The sequence below is a fragment of the Otolemur garnettii genome, unplaced genomic scaffold, assembly GCF_000181295.1.
Source record: "Otolemur garnettii isolate 467f Iridium unplaced genomic scaffold, OtoGar3 scaffold00026, whole genome shotgun sequence".
In the NCBI taxonomy this organism is placed as follows: domain Eukaryota; kingdom Metazoa; phylum Chordata; class Mammalia; order Primates; family Galagidae; genus Otolemur; species Otolemur garnettii.
The window spans coordinates 1,901,878-1,924,360 of NW_003852421.1; the positions used below are offsets into that span (position 1 = coordinate 1,901,878).

At 42.1% G+C, this 22,483-nt stretch overlaps 1 protein-coding gene across 1 annotated transcript in view; it reads left to right on the forward strand.

The window, feature by feature from the left end:
- Nucleotides 1–731: 731 nt before the first annotated feature.
- Nucleotides 732–22,483, forward strand: part of CDYL (chromodomain Y like) — a 78,730-nt gene continuing 56,978 nt past the window's right edge. Inside the window, exon 1 of the mRNA XM_023512335.1 lies at nucleotides 732–1,396. Within this exon, the coding sequence (XP_023368103.1) occupies nucleotides 1,102–1,396 (295 nt within the window). The 5' untranslated portion in view covers nucleotides 732–1,101. The remainder of the gene's footprint in view (nucleotides 1,397–22,483) is intronic.

Below are 22,483 nucleotides of genomic sequence, written 5' to 3' on the forward strand. Positions count from 1 at the left end.
GCACTTCAGAATGAAACTTATGAGACAGATCATGTGTTTTCTGCAGTGAACCAGTTCCACACCACGGAAGGTTCTCAGTCTCTCAGAGCTTGTTGCTGGTCACCACAGCCAGGCTATTGCTTGGGTGTCTCCTGCTGATAACCTGAGGATGACCGGTCACAAAGCTACAGATGACTAGCCCTACTCCAGTCATGATTGTGAAAACCAGCTCAGGTTGTCAGGCTTCAGTGTAGAATAACAAAAGAGCCCCCTTGAGCCACAAAAATGTAAGTTACCTAAGGTACAGCCACACATTCTTAGCATACAGTTTTAGCATTTTGTTTGACTTAATTTCAAGGAAATTGCTCAAATCCCAAGGATTCTATTACTGTTGTATTGTCAGATGATTGGGGTTGGGGAGGAAAAGATCCATTTTTGTTATCTATCATGGTATTTTATTTTTGAGGCAGTCCCTGGATTACAAATGAGATAGGCTCTACGGGTTTGTTCTGAAGGTGAATTTGTATGTTAAGTCGCCACAGGTACATTTACCTGTGATAGCCTCCGTTCATAAGTGCTTGTTGTACATTAGTCAGATGTTTGTAACTCAGGGACTTACTGTAATAGCCTCCGTTCATAACTGTGAGTTGTAAGTCTGTAACTCAGAGACTGCCTATACACTTGTATCTTTTCCAAATAATGTTCCATTTTTTAAAAAACTAAAACTTTTTTCTTTTCTTTTATAAACAGGTTGAAAGGATTGTTGACAAAAGGAAAAACAAAAAAGGGAAGACAGAGTACTTGGTTCGGTGGAAAGGCTACGATAGCGAGGACGACACTTGGGAGCCAGAGCAGCACCTGGTGAACTGTGAGGAGTATATCCACGATTTTAACAGGCGCCACACCGAAAAGCAGAAAGAAAGCACGTTAACCAGAACAAACAGGACCTCTCCAAACAATGCTAGGAAACAGATCTCCAGATCCACTAACAGCAACTTTTCTAAAACCTCTTCTAAGGCGCTAGTGATTGGCAAAGACCACGAGTCTAAAAACAACCAGTTGTTTGCTGCCAGCCAGAAGTTCAGGAAAAACACAGCTCCATCTCTCTCGAGCCGGAAAAATATGGACCTAGCAAAGTCAGGTATCAAGATACTTGTGCCTAAGAGCCCCATTAAGAACAGGACCTCAGTGGATGGCTTTCAGAATGAGAGCCCCGAGAAATTAGACCCCGTCGAACAGGGTCAGGAAGACACAGTGGCACCCGAGGTAACAGCAGAGAAGCCTGTCGGAGCTCTTTTGGGCCCTGGTGCGGAGCGGGCCAGGATGGGGAGCAGGCCCCGGATACACCCACTAGTGCCTCAGGTGCCCGGCCCTGTAACTGCAGCCATGGCCACCGGCTTAGCCGTGAACGGGAAAGGTGAGTGTCTGGGCGAGCTGCCCAGGAGGCAGCATCTCCCTCCTTGACCATGGGCTACCACTCAGCACCCTTGGTGATGATCCCCGGGGGGTGTGGGTCCTGCTTTAGACAGCAGGCCTCAAGCTAATGTGAGTCTGGGGAATTCTCGCAGGCATTTCCCGGAGCCTTTGAGAGACTTCACCAGTTTCTCCTTCTTCACTTGAAGCCTTTGGCATTTCTCTCTTAAATTGGCACTAGCTGTCTCTATTTAATTCACAACGCCACCACCACCATGTTGACTTCCTTTAACATTATAGGTTATGGTTGGTAATTTCTGTATAGAATCTTTCTGCAGCTATCTGTCCGCCTTTCTTCATCTGAGGCCCTGAGTCTCATGTTAAGCATCTACCTGAATTTTCTGAGAATGGCCAACATTGATTTAGAAGTCCTGGTCCTATTTTGCTCATTTGAGTAACCAGAAGTGCCTTTCAGTGAGAGTATTGTTACCCCAGTGGGGCCTTCAGGAGCTTGCTTGTTTCTCTGTGATGGCAGCTTGTTCAGACAACCATCACTCCTTTTGCCAGGGCAGGAACATTGTCTGCTTTCCTCTCACACCTGCTCTTGCTCCTGGCTCCCACAGCTGTCTTGGTTATGCCATGACCTGCTGGTTTCCCAAGGCAGTGTATCTGGGAACCCTCATAGAGAGAGCTGCCTTCTCCTCACTCAGCACACCTTGCTGGCCAGCAGTGCTTACAGAATTCTGTTGGTTAATTCTCTCCTCTCTTGAGGCTTAGGCGACTTATTATCTCTCCCATAGCTTTCTAATAAGTCTCCCTGCTTACTGCCCGTCCACAGCTTCCATTCATTTTCTGTAATTCTTGGATGGGGGTAGGATGCCCCCACTGCATGGGTAGCCAGTATGTTCTGCGTGTCTGTGAGTGGTCCTTCCCTGCTCTCTGGCTTCCTCTCCCTGTGCTGGCACCAGACAACATGCCCTCCTTGTTCGCCTCGTGGACAGCTGGCCCTTTTCTCTTCATGCTGTCTGTGTTGCAGTCTTGTAATTACCTCTTTGCTTGTGTGTGTCTCCGTCAACCCAAACTCTGTCCAACAGTAGTAAACAAAATAAAATGGCATTGGTTTGTTTAAGGAACTGTTTTCCTCTGAAGAGAACTGTTCACCTAAGACATTATTCCAGCTGTCTTGCTGTGGTGCATTCAAGTTTTCATCTTGGCTTACTCCCATGTCTAGCAATGAAGCAGGACAAGAACTGAAATGTGGCGTTTCCCTTTGGACAGGAAATTGCCATCTTGCCATTGTTTCTCAGATACACGCTGGACCCAAACGCTACCTCTTCCTGCTCCAGTGTTTGCCCTCACCTGAAACATCAGAACTGGTTTTCAGATATGACTTTCCATATTATTGGCCTGCTCATGATACAGTTTTCTCTTACTCTGTTGTACCTGAAGGATGATAGAGGTTCAGAGGTGAAAGGGACTTTATAAATCAACTAATAGCATCCTCTGTTTTATAGGTAGGGAAATCCCGAGAGAAGGTGATGTTGTAGAAAGAACTCAGGCCAGAGAGGGAATCCCAGCATGTGACTCAGTTCCTTTCCAGGGTTCTTTCCATCATTGCTTGCTGCCTCTACTAGAGGGGTAAACATCTCTGTCTTCACTGATGGCTTTGAGCCCAGCACTGTGCTAGACTCTGGTGCTACAAACAAGGGCTGGGGCAGAGGCAGGCAGTCTATGGCTCATAGGCCCTGAGCCAGCCCCCGCCTGGTTCTGTATGGTTTTCAGGCTTAGAATGGTTTTTATATTTTCTAATGCTTTAAAAAAAATCAAGAGAATAATTACTATTAATGTGTGAGAAATTAAAATTTCTCTGTCCTGGGCAGTGCCTGTGATTCAGTGGGTAGAGTGCCAGCCCCATATACAGAGGGTGGTGGGTTTAAACTTGGCCCCCGGCAGCTAAAACAATAGTGGCAACTGCAACAAAAAATAGCCGGGTGTAGTGGCAGGTGCCTGTAGTCCTAGCTACTAGGGAAGCTGAGGCAAGAGAATCACTTAAGCCCAAGAGTTGGAGGTTGCTGTAAGCTGTGACACCATGGCACACTACTGAGAGCGACAAAGTAAAAGTTATGTCACCAAAAAAAAAAAAAAAAAAGATGTATCTGTCCATATATAACGTTTAATTGGGACAAAGCTACATTCATTCATTTACTTACTGTCTGTGGCTGGTTTTCAGCTGCAGGGCAGAGTTGAGTCATTATGACAGTATATCCCACAAAGGCAAAAAAATCAGTTGCCTGGCTATTGACAGTTTTCTGATCTTTGCTCTTAGGAAACGATAGTCCTGGGTTTTGTTGTTATTGCTGTTCTTAATTGAGGGAACCTAAAAGTTCTCAGGCCACCTTTTATCCACAAAAGTTGTGTGTATGTACATTTTTAAGGGGGAACCTCTGATTGTCAAAATGTTGCCCCATTGAGGTGAAGCAGCCCAGTCTTTTGCTGGGAACTCACAAGTCCAGCTTTGGTCACCACTTTCAACATGGTCTTTCTCCTGTATCTAGTGTGTTAGATCTTCCAGGGTGACCTCCAGCAGCCGTCTTCCATTTCCACATTCTGTTTTACCACAGAAACGCTGCTCAACCAAAGTCATCTTTCCTTTCTCTTCTATTGAAATAAGGATTTGGTGACTTCCTTTTCTGAAAACATCTGTAAGCATGGCTTTGAGTTAAAACTAAAAGGATGTGTGAACAGAGTCTTAAATTATCTCACTTGTTTTGTAAAGTTGGATAGATTGGGGTGGGAGTGACACTGTACTTCCAGTGCCCTTATAGTCATCTTTCTCCACAGCCACTGTGATCTGGTGACCCTTTGGCTTGCTTCTGCCTGAGTGTTAGTCAAATACAGTCCTAAGTCCTCTGTACTGCTGAGAATATAATCTCTACTCAGAGGAATAGAAGCCACTCAGGAATGTTTTTTAGGACAGTGGTGAGTGACATCCCCTAAAGCCTTGATCTAAATCAGGCTGCAGATTAACAAGGAAAGGACGGGGAGGCACCTCCTCCCACTGAGGCCTCTCCTCCCAATGAGGCCTCTGTTGGAGGATCCTTTCCAGAGAAGGAGAAGTGATGGCAGACGCAGATGGTGTCTGGGCCACCTGCAGGCGCAGGAGGATTAGTGCTGTTGCCGCCCTGGTCTCTGTGAGGAGAGAGGCTTTTGTTCCCTTCAATGTAAGCTCCAAGAAGGGATTTTGTTTTGTCAGGACTAAACCTTACTGTACCCAGAATGGTTCCTGACACATGGTAGGTGCTCTGCACATATTTGTGGATGGAATGATTGCAGTAGAATGGGGGTTCATAGAAGAAAAGGCTTGTGAGAGTCCTTTGTGGCCTCTGTATGGCTCAGAGTAAACAGGAGGAGCGAGCAGGAGAGAAGAAATGCTACCGGTCTGTGGGCCAGAAGCAAAGACATTGTGGAAAGACACTGTTTTGCCCTGGGAAGCACATGTTCCCTGAATAAAGGGAAGTCGCACTGAAGCTCTGTTAGATTGTGGTTCCACACTCAGTCGTTGTTAAAGCAGTTGTTTTTACTTTCTTGATTAATTTTAGAGCTAACTGCGAAAACTGATGCTTTTCCCCCTAAAACTAACTGATGCAGATACATACTGGTGGAGTCTTTGGAAAATGAACCCTCTTCTATTCAAAACATTAATCGTATGTATTGTTAGGGATATTTTTGCAGCTGAAAACAATAGGTACTTGAATATCTGTTATCCCAGAGAGTCAGTGTTTTCTGAAGTATTTTCCCACACACTCGATTTCTTTTATAGAATGACCATATGTGTTATCTTTTAATTACTTTAAGTATGAAACAGAGTTTAAAAGATGAATATATTGCTTCACTCAGAAATGTGAGAAATTTTAAATTTTAAGTGATGCAGCTGTCTTCTTTATACTCTTTACCATGTTAATGATGATTTCTTGCTCTTTTTAATTGCCCGGTGAATTAATCTTACAAAAGTAGTAATTGCTTTTAAACATTGGATTATCATGACTTTGTTCTTTCATGAAGTCCTGTATATAATTCATCCAGTATATAATCCCCTAAGTATAAGATTAAGAAAATGCTATTAGCAATTTTTAAAATATCAGGGTAAACCTTCTCAGTGTTATCATGTAGGGTTGGCATCTTTATTTCAAGTCATGAGCCAACATGTTTATTTGGTAGGAAAATGAGATACTTTAGCATACTTTCCATCCCATGAAGATTGCAACCACATGGAAGCTCCCTGGAGAAAAGCACCCAGGACAACTTGCCTCCAGTCTCCCTTTTCTCTGATCATCACAGAAGCTTAAGCATCAACTCAGCAACTCCCCTCTAGAAAGAGACCCTGCGGCCCTTTAGGGCCATTTGTTATTTAGTCACTGAAATTGGAACTTAACCCCAGGAAGTTTAGGAAGTTGGGAGACCAGTGCCCACAGGCAGTAGCCACTCAATACAGCCACAACAGGTAACATCCACCAGAGAAGAGGTGACATTAGAGCAAACAAGCAGTTTTTTTAAGTGTGCGTGCAGCTTTAATCAAAAAAGATTTCAATTTGAAACTAGGGAACACTTGTTGGCCCCTCCTGTATAACGCTCTGTGCTACAGGTTTCCTTGGCGTGATCCCACCTGTCTCTCACAAGAATATCCCACTTATACATAGAATGGTTCCAGAAGGTAAAAGTCGAACCAGAGGGAAGCAGACTTTTGAGGCAACCAAATGTGACCTCACCCCCTTTCTAGACATGTGGTAGGTATCTTTAGGCAGAATGACATGATCACTCAGCAGCAGATGTGTTCCCAGTTCCTTGTGGCCTCAGTAGTCCTCACACCTGCGTGTGGTTAAGAATTCCAGTGCTGAGTTCTAGACACCAAGCCAGGGAGAAGCTGCTCTAGACCAGCAGATCAGTCTGTTAGTAGAAAAAGTTGGTTGCCCCCAGAAACCCTTAACAATATACAAACTGGCTCTGCGCCTGTGGCTCAAGTGGCCAAGGTACAGGTTGGAATCCAGCCCAGGCCCGCCAAACAACAATGACGGCTGCAATCAAAAAAATAGCCAGGCGTTATGGCGGGCGCCTGTGGTCCCAGCTACTTGGGAGGCTGAGGCAGGAGATTCACTTGAGCCCAGGAGTTGGAGGTTGCTGTGAGCTGTGATGCTACAGCACTCTACCCAGGGGGACAGTTTGAGGCTTTGCCTCAAAAAAAAAAAAATTATATATATGTATATACACACACACACACACAAACTGTCCTAATCTGAATGACCAAGGAAAAAATCCCAGTAGACCATCATTTTATTTTAATTGTGTACTCATTTGCCCATCATTGACATGGAACCTTTTAAAAGGGACTTGGATTTGCTACTTATTTAAGGATCCAAACCCTTTTCTTTCAGCATGGATCCATTGGTTGGAGTCCTCTGTGTGGGAAGCACACCCATAATGCACCGTTTACTATGTCCAGTTTGCATTTCTTTAAAGCAGAGTAAGAACTAGATAGCCGTAAATCTGAGGGCATAGTCTTAGCTTTTTTGACTGTTCTCATTTTCTCATACCTGGTCTGACAGCAGTTCTTAATCTAGACAGAGGGGGCTCGACCTTTTGGCCCCTCTGCGCCATGTTGGAAAAACAGTTGTCTGGGGCCACACATTAAATATACAAACACTAATGAAAACTGATGAACAACAAAAAAGGACAGTTAAGCAAAAATGTCCTCACATAATCTGCATGTGGCCCATGGGCCGCGGGTTGGATACCCCTGGAACCTTTCCAGAGCATTTGATGCAGTTTTCTTTAACATATCAGCATCCTTTCCTTTTGTAATTATATCTCCTGGTTTATGTAAAAATGAATTTTAAAATGTAACAATTTCATCTAGCCTGAGAAGTGTAGGACAGGGGAAAATGTTTTCTGTATCCCCTTATGTTTGTACTTGGGGCCTACAAGTTATACTGACAAAAGATGCATTAACAGTAGAAAAAGGGTTCGATGAAAGTATTTCAGATTGTGTATAGAAACAGCACACTGTACCCCATGACTGCATTAATGTACACAGCTATGATTTAATAAAATAAATGAAGTAAAGGCAAAAAAAAAAAAAGTAGAAAAAGGCACATACACTTAATTGGTGTTTTCAGTTTTCTGTGAGGGAGGGAGGCACTACAGAAAAGAGGAACCCCCAAAGAAGTGGATAGGCTGGACAACTTAATACACTATTTTAACAAGGAATGATGAATGGTAGAAAAGTGACTAGACAAAGGAAAGAGGGGGGTGTCTAGGGACTAGTAAAATATGGTCTTGAACCTGTGGGCTCAGGCAATCCACCCGCTTCGGCCTCCCAAGTTTCTTGGGATCCGCTTCGCCCGGGATTACAGGAATGAGTGAGTTTTCTCTTTTCATTTCCACTTTCCTTTTGTATTTTTTCCTGTGCCAGCTTCTCAGAGTATGGTGCCCAGACCAGCAGCATTGGGGAACATGTTAGAAATGCAGATTCTTGGGTCCCACTTCAACTTTCTGAATTGTAACTTCAGGTTGGAGCCCAGTAATCTGGCACATCTTCTCGTAGTTTATTGTCCTATGCTACATATTACAAGTTTGTGGTTTTACAGAGCAAGGTAGGAAATTAAAAAATATATACTACTAAATTCTGTTTACAGAAGAATATTTTATTTACTCTTTTCATTATTTTTTAGAGATAGGGTCTTTCTCTGTTGCCTGAGCTAGAGTGCAGTGGCATGATCACAGAGGCGTGATAACAGTTCACGGTAACCTCAAACTCCTGGGCATAAGCAGTCCTTTCACCTGAGCCTCTGAAGCAGCTGGGACTATAGGTGCACAACACCACACTTAGCTAACTTTTTTTTTCCTTTATTTTTATAGAGACGGAATCTCACTATGTTGCTCAGGATGGTCTAGAACTCCTGGCCTCAAGCAATCCTCCTACCTCAGCTTCCCAAAGTGCTAAGATTATAGGCATTACTGCTCCCAGCGGAGAATCTATTTTAGATTTTTGTAGTTGTATATATATAGTTCCTGTTCTGTCTTGAGATTGTTTAGCTTTAATATATCTTGATTTAAAATTGTCTTTAGGCTTTTGTAATTTGTTTTTAATAAACCTTATAAAATAAGGCTTAGTGCCTGTAGCTCAGTGGTTAGGGCACTGGCCTCATACACTGGGGCTGGTGGGTTCAAGTCCAGCCCAGGCCTTCTAAACAATGACAGCTACAACAACAAAAAATAGCCGGGCATTGTGGCAGGTGCCTATAGTCCCAGCTACTTGGGAGGCTGAGATAAGAGAATTGCTTGAGCCAAAGAGTTTGAGGCTGCTGTGAGCTATGATGCCACATCACCTACAGAGGGTAACAAAGTAAAACTCTGTCTCAAAAAAAAAAAAAACCCTTATAAAATAACTAAAATATCTAATTGTTTTCATGTTATTCCCTCTGATATTCTTCTTTCCACTCTCTCCAGAGCTAGGCACCATTAACAGTTTTTTTTTCTTTTAAAAATTGTGGGCGGTGCCTGTGATTCAGTAAGTAGGGTGCTGACCACATACACTGAAGCTGGAGTGTTCGAACCTGGCCTGGGCTAGCTAAAGCAAGCAATGTCAATTGCAATAACAACAACAAAAAAAGTAGCTGGGCGTTGTGGCGGCGGCCTGTAGGCCCAGCTACTGGGAGGCTGAGGCAAGAGAACCACCTAAGCCCAGGAGTTTGACATTGCTGTGAGCTATGATGTCATGACATTCTACTGAGGGCAACAGCTTTGTCTTAAAAAAGAAAAAAAATTATGTAAATATATCCAGTATGTACATCTTTTAAATACATCAATATAATCATACTTGTATGGCTCTAACAACTTGAGATTGGTTTTGATTTTTCAATTTTTTAAATTTTGATACATCTTGGATATTTTTCAAATTCACACAGATAGCTCTGCTTCATTCTTGTGGAAGATTTGTGTTTATTTACGGTGTGCATAGATCATGCGTGATATTAAGGGTTCTGTGTCAGTGTTCTCAGCAGAGGGTGCTCTAACATTTGGACCTGGGCACATCCCCATTCGGCATTCTTGGCCCTGCCTGCCCTAAAGATGCTAGGAATGGCTTCAGGCCATTGTGGTAAGTCATAGTGTCCTTTGATGCCACAAACCTACCCCTCACATCCCACAGGGGCTGGGTACATCTGTTAGGTGAGAACCACAGCTACAGACATGGAGAGTTTTCTCCCATAAAGGAATGATTATTGATGTTACAACTACAGAAATGTTAATATACATCCTGTTTTGAACAGAATTAATAAATAAACACCATAACTTTTACACAGCTAATTTAGAAACATTTTGAGCAGAATGTGAAAATTCACCATTACCTCCCTTCATCAGAATACCAAATTCCCCAGAGAGAGCATTTATCATGTAATGTGCATCATTTCTACGTCTTCATCTGTGTCTTTCCCCATCTATTTATACTTTTTCATATGAGCCAGTGCTACATAAATTGTGGTGGAATTTGCTTTCTTCCTTTAACATCAAGTCTTGGAGAACTTTCTGTTTAAGACTCAGCTCATTTTTTTGGAAGTTTTAAACTTTTTATCAGTGTGATTTCATACTTAGGGAGAAGTTACAAGACCAACACAAAACCACCCACTCGTATGCTTCTCTTTACCTGGATTCACCAGCTGTGTACATTTGCTTCATTTACTTTCTCTCCTCCCCTCCCTCATATACTTACACACTTACATACACACCGAGGTTTGATTCCTGAACAATTTGAGTTGGCAGCTTGCTCTTGTAAACTATAACAAAATGCAAGGCCTTTAATTGATTTAAGGTTTTGAAAGATATTACTAAATTGCCCTCTAAAAAATCTGTGAAGATTGTGAGTGCCCATTTCCTTTTTGGTGGGGGGGAGGGGTCGGAGTTTTGCTCTGGCTTGAGGCTAGAGTGCAATGACATCATCATAGCTCACTGCAGCCTCAAACTCCTGGTCTCAAGCAGTCCTCCTGCTTCAGCTTCCCAAGTAGCTGGGACTACTGGCCCACACCATCATGCCAAGCTCATTTTTTCTGTTTTTTAGTACACACTGGATCTCATTCTTAATCAGGCCAGTCTCGAACTCCCATCTCAGCCTCCCAGAATGCTAGGATTACAGATGTGAGCCACCATGCCTGCCCCATTATTCTTAAACAACATTTTAATCCACTTTTCAATATCTGCCAGATGAGAAGGTAGAAAGTTTTAAGTTTTTGTGGTTTTAATTTTACACTTGATCTTAGCCAAAAGGCTGAGTAGTGATTCATGTTTTCACAGATTTCTTGACTGTTTGCATTTGTTCTGTTAATTCCCTTTATATATGTCTTGGCTATTTTCCTTCTGGGTAATGTAATTTGATCAAAGTGTCAAATGAAGATGTCATGAATGTGTATGTCCTGATCTCTGCATGCTTGAGCTGTGGTGTGCATAATTCTAAAGGGAGCATCTCACAAAGGGTCAGTGATGTAATGGTCCTCTGGCCTGTACGGCTCATCTTTCCATAGTGGGGGTTTTGATTGGATTAGGGCTGTCTTGTGCCTGCCTTAAGGGACCAGAAAAATCTCAAATAAATTCTCATTAACTTATGGTTCCTGCCCACTTTTGAATACCTCAAAATAGATTTCATTAACTTGGAGTTTTATAAAGTATAATTTAAAAGAAATTTGGAATCTTCAATTCAGATGTAATAAAAGGGGTATTCCTAACTATAGTTCTTGTTCCTTTTGAACTTTATAATTAACTGGTATAAGAACAGAAGGAGTGAAAATCACAATTCATGTTAAATTCTGTTTTTTTCAGGTTAAATTTCTGTTTTATTAATATTTGCTCTTGTTGCTGCATGTGAGTGGGAGCTGAACACGTGTTACAAGTCCACTCTTAACTTTTATATTCCCACTTTTATTGTTTTTATAGACCGGGGTGCTGGTCTTCTAGAATATATCTCTAATGGCATCCAGTATCTCAGTTTGACCATCTTGGTATATACTGGGTACAGGCTATCTAATCTCACTTCTAAGCATGCTATGCTTTTGCCTTTGTTCTGTATTAAGTTCTTCCAACATTCTTCTTTCTCTTTTAGAGAATCTTTATTTTATAAATGAAACCAGTCATGATGACAGTGACTAACAGATTTAGCAGGAAAATGGAGTCCACTTTAGAACTTCATTTAGCTCTTCCTACTGTATAACACAATGACCAGTGAATTTTTTTATAAGCATAATTCACACTACTGATCAGTAGTACTACAATAGAACCTCTGTAAGTTGACTACTCAAGGGACTGTAAAAAACTGGTCAGCATACGAATGTGATCAACATAAGGAACTATGCATATTGTACTGAAACGTACTTGTGGTGTATGTCTGGTCTGTGAAAATCAGGTGAACTTAGGGCAGTTGTCACTATGGAGGTTCTACTGTATATTAGTCAAGACTTTTGCTCTGTCTCAAGTGAAATTGAACTTCACATTGGCTTAAATAAGCAAACAAAAATGGAGCCTGATGCAGTGGTTCACACTTGTAACCCTAGCACTCTGGAGGCCAGGGCAGGAGGATTGCTTGAGCTTAGGAGGTCAAGACCAGCCTGAGCAAGAGTGAGATGTTGTCTCTACTAAAAATAGAAAAAAAAAAATGGCCAGATATATGGCTTGTACCTGTAGTTTCAGCGACCAGGGAGACAGAAGCAGAGGCAGGAGGACTGCTTGAGTGTAAGAATTAAGGCTGCAGTGAGACGTGATGATGCCACTGTACTCAAGCCTGTATCTAAGTCTGTCTTTAAAAAAAGAAGAAAGAAAAGAAAATGGCACAGCTGCATCCCTGACACATAAGAGAACTGCTTGAGAGTAAGAACCCAAGACATTTCATCTTAGTTTTTCTACAACCAGCCACATGGTAAGTGGCCACTGGATGTATTGAGTAAAAGAAAACGTGTTCTTTGATGGCTTATCTTAGATGTCTCTTCAGAATTACCATATTAATGGAAACTAATATTTTATCAGAGCAAAATAAAGTTAAATCATTCTTTAAGCATCAGCACACAACACTGAAAGAACACAATCATCTAACTGAAATGCACACAGCTGGTCGCGGGGAAGAAGGCTCCTGTTCACTCTCCCATGGAGCCTCTGGTCTTGGTGGGCCCTAAGCCCCCACACTTCTCCCTCTTTGAAGGCTTTGGCCCCTACAGCTGAATCTCAGAACTTGATTTATTTTTCCTTAGCTTCAGCACAGTTGGTGGCTTCTGATTAACTTCTCTTTTGTGGCTTGTGAGTTCCTGAAACTTTTTTTCTTTTGGTTTTAAGGCATTTTTCAAAACCTCACTTTTAGTTTCTGATTCAGTATGTTGACAACCAGTTCTTGACAGGGAGTTCTGGACTCTCCCTGCCTCTTCATGTAAATTGAACATTTACCATGTGCCAGGCTCCATGCAAGATGTAGAAAAGTCAGAGCCTAGTAACACCAAGCCTCTGACTTCTAGGTGATCATAGAAGAGAGAGCTCTTCTAGTGGTCCATTCAAGTAGCACTGTAGTTGGCAGAACCAGGCCCAGGCCTACCCAGCCCAGAGGCCAGGCAGTCCAGGTGGTGGGAGTTAAGCCTTATGCTGTGAACAAGAGCAGAATACCAGACTGTTGTTAAAGAGATTATAACAGACCTGGTACAGACCTTACACTTCTTTGTGGAATGGTGCCATCTAATGAGATAAATGATCACCATATAAAAATAATTACCCCCCAGCCCGGACCCGCCAAACAACAATGATGGCTGCAACCAAAAATAGCCGGGCGTTGTGGCGGGCGCCTGTGGTCCCAGCTACTTGGGAGGCGGAGGCAAGAGACTCGCTTGAGCCCAGGAGTTGGAGGTTGCTGTGAGCTGTAATGCCACGGCACTCTACCCAGGGGGACAGCTTGAGGCTCTGTCTCAAAAAAAAAAAAAAATAATAAAAATAAAAATAATTACCCCAATGTAGTAAATACTCATCTCCCCCAATGATAAGGAGGCAATATAAATAGGATCTGCAGAGGTATTCAAAATAGGAAATACTAAGAAAACATCTTAGACAATACCTGCAAAGTATTTGTTACGCCAGGTTATTTTCTTAACTGTGTATTTGCTATTCAAGGCAAGTGGGCTTGTTATTCTTTCATTCACCATGCCACCTCCTTGCCCCCCTTTTGGGAAGGTGACAATTTATAATCAGGTTTATTTATGACATCTGGTCTACCCTCCCGACTCCATTATTGAACAGATGTGCTTGTGCTTAAATTTTTTTTAATGGAAACATACTAAGTTCTCAAAAACACCTTAAAACTCTACCCAGTTACTTCAGTCATAGTCATCTCTAATTTCTGTCTGCAGTTTAAGTTCTTATTTATGTCTGTGTGGCAAGGGGATGGAGGATGTTGCCCAGAGAAAAAGGTATAAATGACTTTGTGCCTCATTGCACAACTACAAGTTGTACATAGGACCCTGTTAGCTACTTAGACCGTCTCCCCCTCTCGTGCCACACCCCCCCCCCGAGAAACTGTCACAGGGTCCAGTTTGCACTGAGATGGAGATGTCCACTGCAGCCCCGTGCCATCAGTTCCTTACTGCGAGCCCATTCTCAGCAGCAGCACCATTAGGAGGGTGACCACTGCCCAGTGCGGCTCCCCTAGTGTGGTCTTAAGAAGTTGAGGAAGTCCAAGGTGGATGAGCAGATAGCAGACCCAGTGGTTGTTGGTTACTAAAGCAATTGTGTATCACTGTCTTCCTGAACTTGGGTTTACATGATTAAGATGCAGGCCACTGTGAGTCTGTGTGTGTTTTTCCACCCCCTACCCCCCCAAACCTGGTCAGAATGTTAAATAGGAAGCCCACTCGGGAGTCCTTGGTGGTCTAAGCGACTGTGTTCATTGGTCTTTGTCAGTTGGCCTGAGCCTGTGGACGCGATGTGCTTGTGGGTGCTGGCTGCTTCCTTCATGACACAAGCCTGGACTGTGTCCTCAGCTGCTCAGCCAGTTTTGAGAAACATCTTCTGTCAAAAATATCCTTCTGCCAAGGAGGACAGTATTCCAGTCCTTAAATGAAGTAGCATGCTTAATACAGTGGGGGGGAGGGGACATATTTAGAGGTAATCTGTGGAAAGGATGAACTGCTGGCTTTGAAGTAATAAATGAGAAAGTCATAAAATTAAAATTTGTTTTTGAGAATTACAAAGAAGCCATTGACTTGATCTGGGTGGGAGGTGAAGACCACGTGTGGCAGCTTGGATCCCCCTCCCTTCCCCAGGGCGCTTCTTACAGGTGGGAGCCTCACAGTTCAGATCTACCTCAGGGTCCACAGGAGCTTTTCTGCTGCTGTCTGGGATCACTGCAGGAATTCCCTGTGTCTCTAAAGTGCTTGAAGCTCTGAAAAACACGAACTTAGTCCTAGTAAAGTCTTTACATCTGCTAGTAAGATGACATGACCTGTGAGGAGTGTCTGCAGTTTTAATTGTTATATTGGTACTTTATCTGCTAAGGGAAACTCTGCCTCTCCCAAGGGTGGGAATGTAACTCACATTATTACCTGTAGCTCTTAACCTGGATGGAGATTGGTTTTTGTTTTGCTGATGTTTTAAATTATTCCATGTTCACATTATAATTGTAGCATTTTCTTCTTTGGATGACACTTTCAGCAAGGCTCAGTAGCTATTTCCCATTCTTGGCATTACCTCTAATGGTGCAATGACGTGGGGTTTCCTGTGAAAGCATAATAATGTGAACGTTATCGAGGTGTTACATGCAGAAGATCACGTCGTTTAATGAGGGTGTTGTCAGCATTCTGATTGTGCTTTGCTCGTCCGGCCGTCTCTTTGTGTCTGTCTTATGATGGTACAGAAGGGACGCGGCCACACAGCTCAGAGCATCTTCTACGGAGTGTCACTCTGGATACAGTTTCCACATTCTGTGATTTGAACCAGTACTTTGTGGACTTTAAAGGGAAAGTAGAAAACAAGTTCTCCCTTTTCCTGTCATAAATTTGATTTATATGCGTCAGCTTCCCAAATAAACCTTACTTGATGGGTCTGGAGTTCTAAGATCATGGCAAGCTACTTCTGACAGCTTCTAAAATGTCAAAGCTTTATAACAACCAAGAAGACGGGTCGGTGTAAAAATGGTCTCAATCAGAGCCGTGCCTTGGTTTGGTTTTATTTGGGGGAAAAGGGGTTGCCCTAGTAAATTTGCTACTTGGAAAGCACTCCACTTGCCATTTTCTGGTAAAGTTTCCTCAATAAGTGGCTAAATGGATTTTTTTCCATTATATTAATCACTGTCCATAGAAATTCACCATTGAAGGGACTGTGTAGCTTACAGTCTAAGTAGCATATTCTCCAGTTTTCACAAGGGGTTTTCTGATGAGCGTTTAATGAGCAGTTACACACTGGGTTTTCTTGATTATATAGTAGGTGTGATAACGTGACAGCCTGGGATGGCACCTCACCCAGTCTTCAGTGCTACACACATCGCTGTTTAACAAGTCCATGTTAGAAACTGTGGCTACTCTAAGCCCAAGTGACTCGGGATCGGGGGTGTGCCTCAGAAGCTGGATTATTGCCGGGGCAGGATGTCACTGAAGTGTCCTAATACAGAAAGCAGGGACATGGGTGGAAAACAGAACATGCCACTGTAACTTTAGCTCACAGTTCCTTGATTTACAGGCAAGTTGAAAGAAAAGCTGGCTGAGTTTTGTTCTATTACAGTTTTTAAGTAGTCTTGGATGCTCAAAACTGATCTCAAAACTGGATTTTGAAATGACTGTGTGACTTCCCATATTGCATTTATGAAACTTAGCAAGTCGTGGTTTTCAGGTTTTTGCTTTATGTTTTGAGTCTGTTATGCTAAGGTCAGCTTTCTGTCTTGGATTTGGAGTAGCTTTTGTTCTCATCTGTGAAGTGATATGTTCAGATAAGATGCTCTCTCTGGATCCTTTTCAGCATATCTGGAATGTCTTCGTTAAGGTGAACAGTGGTTTGACTATCCTTGAGTAATGTGTTTCCTACCACTCCACTTGGTGTCTGTAAGTAGAGAGATACCTACAAGCCTCTCTCCTTGATGTCAGGGGTGTCATGGGCTTCATTCTTCAATGGCCATGGTGTTTTGACCCCTGAAAAGCCCTTGAGAAAGTACTGGCACCCCGGTTGGAGAAACACTGTGTTACAAGTCACTGTGGTTTTCCGTCCTGGCTTTGCATTACAAATAACTGGACCCCCTTGCAGAGATATGGTCCCTCCTCAGTGATGGTCCCAGAACTGATTCAGAATCATCACTACACATGATCCTTGGCGGCACCCCAATTAAATTGATGGGTAAAAAAAGGCCAGAGCCAGGGTATCCAGTCCTGAGGATGATCAGCTGGCTCACAGCCACAATTGAAAAAATGATGCTAAGATGGTGTGTTCCTAGACCCTAATATGAGAAACACTGATCCAGACTGAAGTTAGATGTTCGTTTTAGAAACTTGCCTTCAAAGGTATGTAATTTCATTCTAGTTTTCTTAGCCTTTAGCTTTGTCAGAATCCCCCTGGGGCATCTCATACCCTGTGCCTCCAAGGTGCTAGGGGTCTGTTAAGCATAAAAGCTTCTACTACGTTTAAATGCTACTTACAACATGCCTGACCTGTTTGCTTACTACCGTCTTTCACTCATTTTTTCCCCCTCCATCCTTTGGAAATCAAACTTCAAATTCTGATCTGGGCAGCCCATTAGCCCATATGAGGTCTTTTGCCATTTCATTTCATTTCATTTCATTTCATTCCAGAACCTTTCACCATTGCTACCACCTGTCCAAGCATTTGACATCTTTCCTGCTTTTTTCAATCTATTTTCACTTAGCTTTACTGTCCTGCTTAAGGCTCTTTCTTAACTTTCTAATATACTTGTGATAAAATTCAGATTCTTACTGTGGTCTATAGAGCCTTTCAGGGCTAGGCTTGCATTGCTTACTCTGCTTCCAGTGCACTGGGCGTCCCTCTCTTTCTGGAATTGGCCAATTTCTCTTCTCCCTCACGGTTTTGCACATCTACTCCCATTTTGCTTTTGTTTTGTTTTGTTTTGTTTTTTAACCTGGTTAACTACTTATCTTCCTGGCCTCAGTCCAGATGACACTTCTTGGGAGAAGCCTTTCCTGATTACCTTCGGCCCTTTCCCCACCATCTAGAATAGACCATTCTGTTCTACAAATAGAGCTTATCTACAGTTCTAGCTCCATGCTTAGTTTATTATCTAAGCTGCAGGAGGTTAGGCACCATACATGTTTATTCAGCCTCACATAGTCAGCACCTGAAACAAGGCCAGGCAGTGATAACCTGATCAGGTTTGTTAAATGGTGATTCTCAGAGAAGGCAGACTCCATGGCTTTATTTCTCTGTTCCCGGCCAGAAGAGGCACTCATAAATGAAAGCGTGCTGTGTGTTTAAGGACCATTTACCTTTATACTTCCTGCTTCCTTCCTTCGATCAGATTTGTTCAGCACACTACATACTGTGTGCCAAGTATCATAAGATCCGCCTGGTAACACTCGTGTGACTATGTGACTGACTAGTCTGTCCTCTAAGATCCAGCACTTTGGGGATGGGAGAAGCCACTTACACAAGAGCTATAACATAAGGCAGCATGTAAATGCTCCTGAGCAACTAAAGAGAATGTGTTCCAAAGGTTCAAGGAGAGCATGTCTGTGAGATCTACAGAAATTTTACAAAGAAGGGAAAAGGTGTCTCTGTGGGCCTGGAAGGATTAATTGAGTTTTGTTAAGAGGCAGCGTTGGCAAAGATGGTCTATTGAGAAGGCAGGAGCAGAGGTGCAAAGGGATAGTGGAGTACTAATGGTGATTGGTAGAGCTTACTTGAAAAAGGGTGTAAGGCAGTTTACAGTTTGGAAGTACAGGGTTTTGGTGTTTTTTTTCCCCAAGTGATGACATCTAGGCAAACTGAAACTTAACACATAAGAAAGCCAAAAATATGGTTAATCCAGAAAATGTGTGCTGTAACATTGGAGATAGCAAGTAGGCCATACATTTGGCTTTAAGCTGTCTAGTAACATATCCTAAGAGTGAACTGATGGGCAGGTGCACACAGATCACTCACACAAACACACAGATTACTAGCTCAGTAAAAGCAAAACTATGCACCGTGATAACACCTGAAGGAAAATTTTGCCCTGGATCATCATTGAGAAAAGTTCTGCATGGTTTAGTGAACAAACGTATCCACACCACCTCTTCACAGTAAATATCATGTCCTTGGGGCTGTTTCTTAAAGGAGAATTCACGTCCTAGAGCACAGTGGTTAATTTTAAACCTGTAGGTGTTAAAGGACATCTGGTATCAAATAATAATTTCAAAAAGTAAATACATGACTTACAAATGCAAAACAAATACATGTTAAATATTCATTTCACTCAGTAAAGAAATAAAACAAAAGAAAGGTAAAGTTGATTCAAAGAAAATTCCACAGGCTACTATGTGTAGGCAGCGAGACAATGCTGGAATAGTTGCAAGGACAAAGACAAAACCAGGTAATGTCTTACTGGGTTATAGAACTAACCTTTGATATGCCTTTTCTCCTGAAGAGGTGTCATTTGAGTATCAAAGTAATTCTATTAGTTTATGTCACTTTAAGTTTTAACATCTACCCTTATGGGGTATAAATATTCTACCCAATGCTAGTAAGTCATATGAAGGTATACAGCCCTGAAGAATGAGAGAATCCTTGAAGGGGATGTCTCACACATACTCCAGCATGACATTGAAACAATACGTGGTCATCCTTTCACCGTTTCCAAGTTGGGAATTTTTTCCCCTGACTATTAGAAAAATGTTGTCTTTGGTTTTAATGAATTTGATCTGACCCGTTCCTTCTGGGAGTAATTGGCTAGCCTGGCTGCTTCTCATTGTGCAACAACCCAGGTCATCTGCTTTCTTCAGCTGCTGCTTGTGAGAGGAGTAGCTTCTACCTCGTCAAAGGAAGGCACCAAGGTGCTTCCAAAGGAATATCTTGTATTGAATACCTAAAGCCATCGTTTGCACTGAAGAAACATATTGTTTGAATGCCATCGGCATTGGTCAGAGACAAAAGGTTAAAATTGTTGATGAACCGGAGCAGAAGGTTGAGTGTAGGGCTTTGTTGCCAGGATAAGGAAGTGGAGGTGGAAATGTGACATGAGCTGACTGACATTTGACATTTGGTTGCTTTCTTAGTCCTGTTTCTGATGCTTTTTGACATTTGGTTGCTTTCTTAGTCCGGTTTCTGATGCTTGTAACAGAATACTTGAAACTGAGTAATTTATAAAGAAAAGGAATTTATTCCTAACAGTTAATGGAAGCTGAGAACTCCAGGGTTGTGGTGCCACATCTGGTGAGGGCCTTGTTGCTGGTAGGGCCTCTGCAGAGTCTTGAGGCAGCCCAGGGCATCACATGATTAGGGGTTGAGTGTCCTGGTTCAGATCTCTCTTCCTCATCTTCCAGTCCTGTGCCATGACAATCCATGAATGAATGGATTAATCTATTCATGAGGGTAGAGCCCTTATGACCCAGGCACCTCTTAGAGACTCCACCCCTTGGTACTGCCATATTGGGCATTAAGTTTGAGTTTGAGAGAGGAAAAATCTTCAAACCATGATAATTGCTGACTTCCCTGAGGACAGACTTACCATTGAAGTAGACAAGCAGAAAGAAGCCCTCAGAGGCTTTCACCAAGTCCCTTTGACAGCAGTGGCTTGGAGATAAAGACTAGTATCATCAAGTCATCTTAAAAGAAAGATTATTTCCCCAGCATCAAAACTGATTTGGCAAAGACATTATCATGTCCTCAGAGTTTTCTTCCTAGTACTAGAAATTTCTCTGAGTAAAGGGGAAAAAAAATCTCTTGAATTTGGCTAATTTCATTGACATTCTTCCTTATTATTTAATTTAAAAAAATGTTTTTCTTTTTTTTAAATTTCAGGTTAATGTGAGGGTACAACCAACCAAATCCCAATATTGGCATTTGTTAGGTAGAGTTCCTCTTGTAGTTTTGTCCCACACCCAAAAGCTGTGCCATACACCCGACATCATGCCCATTTAATGGGGGCACGTCGGTCCCTTCTCCCCTTTCTCATTCCCCCTCCCCCCAACTTGAATTGAAATGAGTTTTTCTCCTGTGTGGGCATGAATTAGATCATCTACTGGCTTCTTGTTAGTACTGAGTATGTTGAATATTTGCTTTTCCTTTCTTTTGATACTTTTCTGAGAAGAATGTTTTTCAACTCCATCCAGGTTAATACAAAAGATTAAAAAAAATTTTTTTTATTTCAAAAGTGCTAAGTTCAGGGCCACTGTTGAAAGCAATAAGTATTGGAGTGACAAAGAACCACCACAGCTAACAACTTAGAAAATGGCTAAGTTGTGGCTTAGTAGCAATTTAAAACTCTTAATTTATAAAGTGATTATGAGACTGGAGAAGTGTTGATAGTTCTTAACAGAGAAGAGAAAGTCTGATCACTCAACCAGAGTGACATTGAAATTTACATTGAAAAAAATAATCCTGGGCTTTAAAATATTTCCAGTAGACAGTAATCTCCTTCCAGTCTTCCGGGGTATTCTCTTTCTCCTTACTAGGAAGATTACATTGGACATGAGGACCATCCCGTCTAGGGATCCACACACCTTTTCTGTAAAGAGCCAGGTAGTAAATATTTCAGGCTTTCATGCCATGGAGTCTCAACTCTACCACTGAAGCATGACAACATGTAAACAATGTAAACAAATGAGTGTGGCTGTGTTCCAATAAAACTGTTTACACAAACAGCCAGGGGAGCCCTGGTTGGCTGACCTCTGTCCAGCTTATTGGCAGGCCACCCAGGTTCTTACCCATCTTTCAGATACATAAATTGATATCAAAAAATTAGGGTACTCACCTTTAATGATCTTGAAAATATCCCAAAGCCCTCTTCTGTAATTTTCAAAAGCCTTTCATCTGTATACACAGGATATGTTTGGGGGGGGGGGTCCAATGGCTTTAAACATTTTTACAATATTGAAATTAAATGGTTCCATTAGCTTTTTTCCCCTTCCTTTGGTTTTAAATGTATTAATAGGCAGCACACATAAGAAAGTGCACAGCCCAGTGATTACCACAAAGGGGATAACCCATGTTAACAACCACCTAAACCAAGCCATGGGATACTGCTAATATCCAGAAGCATCTCCTGACCCTCTCCTAAGCCCTGCCTCTTCCCAAAAGTATCCCCACTCCTAACTTCCATTACCACAGATTAGTTTTGCCTGGTTTTTAATTTAATCTAAATGAAACTGTATAATAGTGTCATTTTGTGCTTGACTTCTTTCCTTCAGTATGTGTGTGGTATTCATGTTGATTCCTGTAGTGTAGTTTATTTATGCTGATTGTTATATGGCATTTTGTTGTATGAATATTCCACAATTTATTGAGCCATTCTAATGTTGTTGGACTTAGGATTGTTTTTGTTATTTTAGCTATTACAGCCCGTGTTGCTGTGAACATCTTTGCCCATCCTTGGGAGTACATGGGCATGAATTTCTTTAGTGTATATGCCTATGAATGGAGATCACTGGTGTGAGTATGGTCAACTTTGATAAATTCTGCTAAACCAATTTCCACTGCGCCCCCCCCCCCCCGCTATATGTGAGAATCTCCTTGGCACTGCATTGTTGCTGAAACTTGCATTATGGATTTTTGAAATTTTACCCTATCTGATTGATGGCTGTGTGATGGTCTTTCACTATAGTTTTACTTTGCATTTGGATATCCACTTTCTGGATTAGCGTATTCAAATATCTTTCCCCAATTTCTTTGGAGTTATCTGCCTTCTCCTTACTAATTCGTGAAAGTTAACTGCATATTCTAAAGATGAACTCTGTATATTGTATACCCAGTCCTTGATAAAATCTTTTTTTTTCTTTGTAGAGACAGTCTCACTTTATCACCCTCGGTAGAGTGCCGTGACGCCACACAGCTCACAGCAACCTCCAACTCCTGGGCTCAGGCGACTCTC